Below are 10659 nucleotides of genomic sequence, written 5' to 3' on the forward strand. Positions count from 1 at the left end.
CCATGACTTTGGGTTGAACTGTCACCACAAGCAGTGAAAAGAGCATTAGCAGTCATCACACTATGGTACCCACTCACTCAGGGATGGGTTATGTTTGCCGGTTACAACAACAACTTCAAAGGTCATAACTCAAATTCTGTATGTTTTACAGCTAACTTACAGGCACACATAAACACTCACAGAAACATCCTTCAAATGCTAAGAGACAACGACTCATTTCATAATGATAAACTCTTGAAAACACCAAAGTTGCATGATGTTTGAGATCACTTTTTACTTGATTGTTGACAAGTAATACAATCTCCTCACTGAAGACAATGTCCTTTTTGTCTCTGCACGTGTCTGATTTCATTTTACGTTTCAGATCAAAGGAAACGTATACAAGTGTAGGATCTTAACTTAACCAGTATTGTTGTAGCAAAATAATCCTGTAGTAACAGGACATTTAGTCCATAAGGTTCCTTGATCACTAGGCTATTAGCTGGCCAAAATTAGACTACATGAAAAGTGCAATACTGTTAATATAATTGTGTGTTCAGTGAATTTATGCAAATCAAGAAGCTCACCAGCATTTGCGCAGCGCAGGAAAATTCTCAGCAACAAAATGGTGATCAAATTAAGATCCCACATCTGGGCCTCCCGGGTGGCGCAGTGGTTAAGGGCGCTGTAATGCAGCACCAGCTGTGCCATCAGAGACTCTGGGTTTGCGCCCAGGCTCTGTCTCAACCGGCCGCGACCGGGAGGTCCGTGGGGCGACGCACAATTGGCCTAGCGTCCTCCGGGTTAGGGAGGGCTTGGCCGGTAGGGATGTCCTTGTCTCATCGCGCACCAGCGACTCCTGTGGCGGGCCGGGCGCAGTGCGCACTAATCAAGGTTGCCAGGTGCACTGTGTTTCCTCCGACACATTGGTGCGGCTGGCTTCCGGGTTGGATGCACGCTGTGTTACCAAGCAGTGCGGCTTGGTTGGGTTGTGTATCAGAGGACGCATGACTTACAACCTTCGTCTCTCCCGAGCCCGTACGGGAGTTAGAGCGATGAGACAAGATAGTAGCTACTAAAAACAATTGGATACCACGAAATTGGGTACAAGTATACTCAGTATACTCAAAGCAACATAATTTGTCTTTCCATATGTAATCATTAATGGTACAAAGAGATACTTGGCTAACACCGTACCAACTTGCCTCTATCTTGCCTGTGTTTCCTCACTACAACAACATTGTGGTTACTTTGGAACTGCTATGGAATTACATGGTTATAGTGTATATCGGTATAGATTGTTACACAATTGGAACAAGGACTGTGTGATTACAAATCCACTTGCTGAAGTTAATTCCGCACATGTAGCCTAATTACCCATGACATATTTTCTTACGGCATTTTTAGTTGTTCCAGTATATAACTGCACTTTTCAAAGTGACTTTGTTACATGTAACAAACTACACAATGCCAGTTATGTCATTTCCCCTGTTGTCCCTTGGGTGATATGGTCTTGATATGGCAATCTTAATAGACTAGGACTATTTAACACACCTTGCCAACTACAGGTTATTTTGAGTAACATGTTTATTTCCATGTCATCACATGTCTCAAAGGGATTATTGAATCAAATGTTATGTAAGTACAATCTTGTTACCAAGGAGACGCTTGTAATTGTAATGTACCTACTCAGGAGCAAGCAACTGATTGTAAATTGGAGCACAATAGGTTTAATCTTTTTCATCGTTAACTAGAAATTTTAATACAATAACAACCTTTGCAAACTATTCTATTCTAACCAGGGGTGTTTTCGCACACACGCACATACACACACACACACACACACACACACACACACACACACACACACACACACACACACACACACACACACATACACACACACACACACACACACACACACACACACACACACACACACACACACACACACACACACACTGTACATAAAGTATAATACTTAACAATAATATCATCACTTGATTATTGATTCAGTGGATAGCAGTGAACGTGTGGACACACTGGATTATTTTGTTAAACCTAATGAACCTCTTTGGCTTGGAAAGTTTGTGGGGAGTTTGCACCTGGTCACAGATCAGTGCATAGACCCCCTGTGGAAGTCTGACATGTCCAGGGACCAAAGGGAGATGGAGATGTGGTAGGATGCCAGGATGGTACAATGAGGCTAGATGGTACTCATATCATTTGAGACATATCATTTATCAAACCCCATCCTCTGAATGATAATTTGGTTGTTTGGTACGTATCTCTACCTGTTGTATGTACAGTGTGTCATGTATCAAAATCATAATCACATTTTTTTCCGCCACAATTAAAAAGGTTTTGTGTATTTCACATGCAGTGAAATGATGACAGGGCTTACAGTGCTGATTAAGAATTCTTAACTCAATGGGGGGGGGGGTCACAGTCCTAAAAGGTACATTTGACTGATGCTTCTCTATTGACAAGATGTTTAGTCAAAGGAGTCTTATGGCGATGAAATCACAGAGGTTGGCCAATTAAACACATAATCAGAGCATGAAAACTCAAAAGGACATCTGGTGCTCTTAGGACTGATCATAGCTGACTCATTGAATAAAGTCTGATTTCTAAAGCAAGCTGTATTTTAGTATGAACTTGACATTTCCAGATCTGTTTCTCATGGCAAAAGATGCGCTGAATAGAGTAGTATACAGTGTAGTATAGAGTATAGAGTATACAGGGTAGTATAGAGTATAGAGTATACAGTGTAGTATAGAGTATAGAGTATACAGGGTAGTATAGAGTATAGAGTATACAGTGTAGTATAGAGTATAGAGTATACAGTGTAGTATAGAGTATAGAGTATACAGGGTAGTATAGAGTATAGAGTATACAGTGTAGTATAGAGTATAGAGTATACAGGGTAGTATAGAGTATAGAGTATACAGTGTAGTATAGAGTATAGAGTATACAGTGTAGTATAGAGTATAGAGTATACAGGGTAGTATAGAGTATAGAGTATACAGTGTAGTATAGAGTATAGAGTATACAGGGTAGTATAGAGTATAGAGTATACAGTGTAGTATAGAGTATAGAGTATACAGTGTAGTATAGAGTATAGAGTATACAGGGTAGTATAGAGTATAGAGTATACAGTGTAGTATAGAGTATAGAGTATACAGGGTAGTATAGAGTATAGAGTATACAGTGTAGTATAGAGTATAGAGTATACCGTGTAGTATAGAGTATAGAGTATACAGTGTAGTATAGAGTATAGAGTATACAGTGTAGTATAGAGTATAGAGTATACAGGGTAGTATAGAGTATAGAGTATACAGGGTAGTATAGAGTATAGAGTATACAGTGTAGTATAGAGTATAGAGTATACCGTGTAGTATAGAGTATAGAGTATACAGTGTAGTATAGAGTATAGAGTATACAGGGTAGTATAGAGTATAGAGTATACAGTGTAGTATAGAGTATAGAGTATACAGGGTAGTATAGAGTATAGAGTATACAGTGTAGTATAGAGTATAGAGTATACAGGGTAGTATAGAGTATAGAGTATACAGTGTAGTATAGAGTATAGAGTATACCGTGTAGTATAGAGTATAGAGTATACAGTGTAGTATAGAGTATAGAGTATACAGGGTAGTATAGAGTATAGAGTATACAGTGTAGTATAGAGTATAGAGTATACAGGGTAGTATAGAGTATAGAGTATACAGTGTAGTATAGAGTATAGAGTATACCGTGTAGTATAGAGTATAGAGTATACAGTGTAGTATAGAGTATAGAGTATACCGTGTAGTATAGAGTATAGAGTATACAGGGTAGTATAGAGTATAGAGTATACAGTGTAGTATAGAGTATAGAGTATACAGGGTAGTATAGAGTATAGAGTATACAGTGTAGTATAGAGTATAGAGTATACCGTGTAGTATAGAGTATAGAGTATACAGTGTAGTATAGAGTATAGAGTATACAGGGTAGTATACAGTGTTGTGAAAAACGTTTTGCCCCCTTTCTAATTTTCTCTACTTTTACATATTTGTCATATTAAATGTTATCAGATCTTCAACCAAAACCTAATATTAGATAAATGGAACCTGAGTGAACAAATAACACAACAATTACATACTTATTTAATTTACTTCAGAAACAAAGTTATGCAACACCCAATGCCCCTGTGTGAAAGAGTAATTGCCCCCTTACACTCAATAACTGGTTGTGCCACCTTTAGCTGCAACGAATCCAACCAAATGCTTCCTATAGTTGTTGATCAGTCTCACATCGCTGTGGAGGGATTTTGGCCCACTCTTCCATGCAGAACTGCTGCAACTCAGTGACATTGTGGGTTTTTAAGCATGAACTGCTCGTTTCAAGTCCTGCTACAACATCTCAATTGGGATTAGGTCTGGACTTTAACTTGGCCATTCCAAAACTTCAAATGTGTTGCTTTTTAGCAATTTTCATGTAGACTTGATTGTGTGTTTTGGATCATTGTCTTGCTTCATGACCCAGCTACACTTCAGCTTCAGCTCACAGACACATGGCCTGACATTCTCCTGTAGAATTCTCTGATAATTCATGGTTCCTTCTATTAAGGCAAGTCGTCCAGGTCCTGAGGCAGCAAAGCCTCCCCAAACCATCACAGTACCACCACCATGCTTGACTGTTTGGTATAAGGTTCTTACTATGGAATACAGTGTTTGGTTTTCGCAAGGCAAAATGGGACCATTGTCATCCAAAAAGTATCCCATTTGTAAACTCAGGTTCCCTTTAGCTAATATTAGGTTTTGGTTGAAGATCTGATAACAGTCAGTATCAAAAATATGCAAAAATAGAGAAAATCAGAAAAGGGGACAATACTTTTACACAGTACTGTATTGACACATGAATAAGGTGCTGCTTCTGAAGTTGTTTTGAAACCATTTGTAGATCTTAAGTCATTGACATCAGAGGCAGCTGATATCCATATTTGCTCCAAAAAGGGAATTATGATACCAATCGTTACATTTAATTCAATCTCACAATGCATTACATTGCCTCTCTCTTAACCTCTTATCTGTTAATATTGTTCAGCAGCCATGTGGTTTTCCTCCACCCTGCCAATGCCAGGATTGAGCTCAACCTTGAAAGTGTAGATAACCAGTAAAACGGAGACCATCGGCCATCCTCCATGCCATCCTTCACCAACCAGAGGAGGCGCCACACGCTGTTTCTCAAAGTTACCACGCCCTTCACACTACACGACAATGGACACCATCGCCAAATCTGGGGTGAGAGTCAGCTTCAGCCACAGTTGGGAGGAATATCTGAGCAACCTTGGCAAACAGTGCCTTTTCATGTCCTGGCTTCAGAGATGTAGATTCCAACAGAGGGACTGGAGCTCTTCCACCGGCAGACCTCCCACATGAGAACCTCAAGGCAACATCTGCTCCTCACCCCCCCCTCTGGCCACTTCATTACACTACAAGCATTTCACTACACTACAAGCATTTCACTACACTACAAGCATTTCATGACACTACAAGCATTTCACTACACTACAAGCATTTCACTACACTACAAGCATTTCACTACACTACAAGCATTTCGCCACACTCTCAATAACATCTGCTAAACACGTATATGTGACCAATAAAATTTTATTTTATTTGTCCCAATCTCTGCCCCCTCACAGAAGAGACCTGCTAGGCTTACCTCAGAACAACCACTGCCCACCCAACCTCAGAACAACCACTGCCCACCCAACCTCAGAACAACCACTACCCACCCAACCTCAGAACAACCACTGCCCACCCAACCTCAGAACAACCACTGCCCACCCAACCTCAGAACAACCACTACCCACCCAACCTCAGAACAACCACTACCCACCCAACCTCAGAACAACCACTACCCACCCAACCTCAGAACAACCACTACCCACCCAACCTCAGAACAACCACTACCCACCCAACCTCAGAACAACCACTGCCCACCCAACCTCAGAACAACCACTGCCCACCCAACCTCAGAACAACCACTGCCCACCCAACCTCAGAACAACCACTACCCACCCAACCTCAGAACAACCACTACCCACCCAACCTCAGAACAACCACTACCCACCCAACCTCAGAACAACCACTACTCACCCAACCTCAGAACAACCACTACCCACCCAACCTCAGAACAACCACTGCCCACCCAACCTCAGAACAACCACTACCCACCCAACCTCAGAACAACCACTGCCAACCCAACCTCAGAACAACCACTGCCCACCCAACCTCAGAACAACCACTGCCCACCCAACCTCAGAACAACCACTGCCCACCCAACCTCAGAACAACCACTGCCCACCCAACCTCAGAACAACCACTGCCCACCCAACCTCAGAACAACCACTGCCCACACAACCTCAGAACAACCACTACCCACCCAACCTCAGAACAACTACTACCCACCCAACCTCAGAACAACCACTACCCACCCAACCTCAGAACAACCACTACCCACCCAACCTCAGAACAACCACTGCCCACCCAACCTCAGAACAACCACTGCCCACCCAACCTCAGAACAACCACTGCCCACCCAACCTCAGAACAACCACTACCCACCCAACCTCAGAACAACCACTGCCAACCCAACCTCAGAACAACCACTGCCCACCCAACCTCAGAACAACCACTGCCCACCCAACCTCAGAACAACCACTGCCCACCCAACCTCAGAACAACCACTGCCCACCCAACCTCAGAACAACCACTGCCCACCCAACCTCAGAACAACCACTGCCCACACAACCTCAGAACAACCACTACCCACCCAACCTCAGAACAACTACTACCCACCCAACCTCAGAACAACCACTACCCACCCAACCTCAGAACAACCACTACCCACCCAACCTCAGAACAACCACTGCCCACCCAACCTCAGAACAACCACTGCCCACCCAACCTCAGAACAACCACTGCCCACCCAACCTCAGAACAACCACTACCCACCCAACCTCAGAACAACCACTGCCCACCCAACCTCAGAACAACCACTGCCCACCCAACCTCAGAACAACCACTGCCCACCCAACCTCAGAACAACCACTGCCCACCCAACCTCAGAACAACCACTACCCACCCAACCTCAGAACAACCACTGCCCACCCAACCTCAGAACAACCACTGCCCACCCAACCTCAGAACAACCACTGCCACCTACACCACCTCTGCAGGCTCTCTGACTTTGACTCACTGAGTTTATTTTTCTGTAAGAGCGAACCGTTACCATAGATACTGTATAATAAAGGAGAATTGCCACATCTACTGTAGGCGGTATATGATATACAACACACCACTACAGAACTGATGAAGTTAAGTCGCCTACTACACTCAAAAACGTTATACATTTGAACTAAGAAGTCATTAATTTAAAAATGTTGATTAGAAGTAGACATTTATCTAATTGAATTAGTGAAATGATGGGATATGGTGTTTATCCAGAGTTGTTGTAAATAATTAAAGAGGTGATGCAGTAAGCAGGGGATATAATTAGGATTGAAAGAGACTGACACTCAAGCACAACAACATGCCCCAGATTAGGATGGCTGTAAAAGAGGACATTCACTGGGTCACAATCTGGGTACTGTAGTTTAGAGGAGGGTCTGCTCCTTAGCTTGTGCTGTTACTAACTTTTATAACATTAAATGCATTGACTGTCATCACAGCTCCACGCAACCTTCTGTTGCTGTCCAGGGTGCTGACATTTCCACTGCTGAGGTTTTTAGACTGCCTTAAAAAGGTCTGGTAGGGTGATGCCGCTGTCCAGTGCTGAAGTGTACACTGCTGAAGTTTATTGGGTGAAGCAAGTTAACTTTAATTTACTGCATTTCAGTGCACAATTATGAACGATAACATTTCAGTTAATAAAGAATACATCTTTTTTTAGGATGCCCAAAACAAAATGTATTAAACTGAACAAAATAACATTTAAAACATTATATTTTAACTTAACAAAACAACATTTCAAACATTCTATTTCAACTGAACAGAACATTTCAAACATGCTATTTTCCCAGGAAATTTGGCCAAGGTCAGGGAGTTATAAAACAAGTTTTCTGTGAGGCAAGAAACAGCAAGGCACTGAGAAAGCAGCTTGATTGAAGAACTATAAAACTAAGAGTTGTGCGCCAACACTCAGACGTTGTCGTAGGTTTAGTCAAGGTCAGTTTGTCATCTATGGAGATGACTCAGTTATGACACAGTTCACAAAAAAGCTAAGTTATTTATTCTTCAAAATCTTTTGAGGAATGGAAAACCTACACCTCTCCAATGTTGAATCTGTGTGATATCACACAAATTGTAATATTGTATTATTTTAGTATTGTCCATTATATATTGTAAATGTGTAATAATACAGTAATATTGTAATACTGTATTGTATGATGTATTGTTATATGATGTAAACTGTTGTTGTGTTATGATGTAACTGTTTTTATTCCTGTTTGCACCCCAGAGTAGGTGCTGCCTTGGCTGCAGTTAATGGGGATTCTAATAAATACCAAATACTAAAATCCTGGTTCAAAAAGTGCAGAAATAAACATTGGTGTTGGATGAGGTTACCCCTCAAGTTACCTGTGCAATATAAAGTGTTTTTAGAGCTGTTTAGTCCTCAATCTGAATCATTATTATCATTAATATGTATACAGTTCAACTCTTAAGATTCCAGTGATCTGTTGTATCTTGGCAATTAGCAATAAGGCTACACTTGTGGGCCAACAAGCCTTCAGTGGCACTATCTGTGACCATTTGACACTTTGCGACAGAAACAATGCTCCATATTTATCTCTGCATCAGTGCACTCTGGGACACTCATCATGTATGTGTGTGTGTGTGTGTGTGTGTGTGTGTGTGTGTGTGTGTGTGTGTGTGTGTGTGTGTGTGTGTGTGTGTGTGTGTGTGTGTGTGTGTGTGTGTGTGTGTGTGTGTGTGTGTGTGTGTGTGTGTGTGTGTGTGTGTGTGTGTGTGTGTGTGTGTGTGTGTGTGTGTGTGTGCGTGCATGTGTGTTTGTGTGCTGGCAGAGATACGATGACCATGGTCCTCACTCTCCTTAATGATCTGTGGTTGATGCCTCTCATGTAATGACCATGGTCTTCACTCTCTTTAATGATCTGTGGTTGAAGCCTCTGCTGAATTGACCATGGTCCTCACTCCCTTTAATGATCTGTGGTTGATGTCTCTCATGTAATGACCATGGTCTTCACTCTCTTTAATGATCTGTGGTTGAAGCCTCTGCTGAATTGACCATGGTCCTCACTCTCCTTAATGATCTGTGGTTGAAACCTCTGCTTTATTGACCATGGTCCTCACGCTCCTTAATGGTCTGTGGTTGAAACCTCTGCTAAATTGATCATGGTCCTCACGCTCCTTAATTAATAATGCTGTGCCCATTTCATGGTGCTTAAACTTTATTGTCATGGATGTGGATTATGGCCCTGTGTCATTTCAATAGTGGCAGTACATAGCATGACAAGCAGATTCACACCAATGAAATCGGAAATAAGCTCCCTTCCTAAGAGGCACCTTGGCTCAGAGAATGGCTTCCATTAATGCTAAGTGAATCATATTATGCAGTAATGTTTAATATAATGTTGATTCAACCGCTGCCCTTGCTTATGTTACTATCACTATGGCCTCTACAACTATCAGTGCTGCTTTTAGTATTATCAGGGCCAGGAGATTTAGCTGACCATGTGACCCATGTCATATATTTAGAGAATTAGGCTTATTTTTGGAATTGTGAACATTGTTTTGATTCTAGACATTCAGTTACATAGCATTGTTTAAATGTCACCCATGTAATGTTAATGTGGAGTTAACATGGCTGCCATAGAATGTCGTAGTGTCATGTAAATGCATCATAATGCAGAAATCACATTGACCCAACTCTCTACATACTGGACTCGGGCCCAAGCTTTTACTATGATTAGTGTGCTGCTGTAAGTGATTGGGGTCAAACACAGATCTCCTGCCCCCCCAACACTCTCTTAGCCCGCAAGACTTAAACCAAGGCATTAGCTTAGGGAGCTAATATAAGTCTCCAGGCCTCTTACTATAAATAAAACAACTATATCATTGTCATACATACAAACACATATTTTATCATGCCTATTCTCTTGACTGCTGCGGTTTAACACATTTTTCCAATGTCCACATAGACACAGCATTACACACTGCACCACATCTTAAAGGAGGTGGGTGTACACTGTTCAAAGTGCATCAACAACATTATATAAGTTACATATTGAGTACAATGAGACCAGGATAGTGGGATTTCATTGCATAACTCATGTATAACTCTTTTAAGGCTTTTAAAGAAAACATGCTTTAGATAAATTATACATATGTGGAATGTTATACCCTTAATGGATAAGACGAGTTTAACAATAAAATATAGTGTGCCATGTTCTGTACAGATTAACAAGATAGAAGATAAGATTAATCAAATGCTTGAACCAAAACTCAGAGTAGATCTTGTGGCAGAGAACTTACCTGAACTAAACAGCATATAATATTTAACTGCACTAATCACTTTGCTCTCACATTTGCCTTTGTGCTAAATTAAGTAGTGCTTTATTTCTCATTTAGAACTAGACCTACAGTTACTGTACTTATCAGAAAAGATCTG

At 41.4% G+C, this 10659-nt stretch overlaps 1 protein-coding gene across 1 annotated transcript; it reads left to right on the plus strand.

Annotated features, from left to right (window-relative positions):
* The first annotated feature begins 5240 nt into the window (after positions 1-5240).
* LOC121841365 (proteoglycan 4-like) lies at positions 5241-7216 on the plus strand. Its single transcript, XM_042309148.1, has 2 exons — positions 5241-5264; positions 5669-7216. Exons 1-2 carry the CDS (start codon positions 5241-5243, stop codon positions 7214-7216), a joined length of 1572 nt encoding a protein of 523 aa, XP_042165082.1.
* Positions 7217-10659: the final 3443 nt, after the last annotated feature.

The sequence above is a fragment of the Oncorhynchus tshawytscha genome, linkage group LG30 (genome assembly GCF_018296145.1).
Source record: "Oncorhynchus tshawytscha isolate Ot180627B linkage group LG30, Otsh_v2.0, whole genome shotgun sequence".
Lineage (NCBI taxonomy): Eukaryota > Metazoa > Chordata > Actinopteri > Salmoniformes > Salmonidae > Oncorhynchus > Oncorhynchus tshawytscha.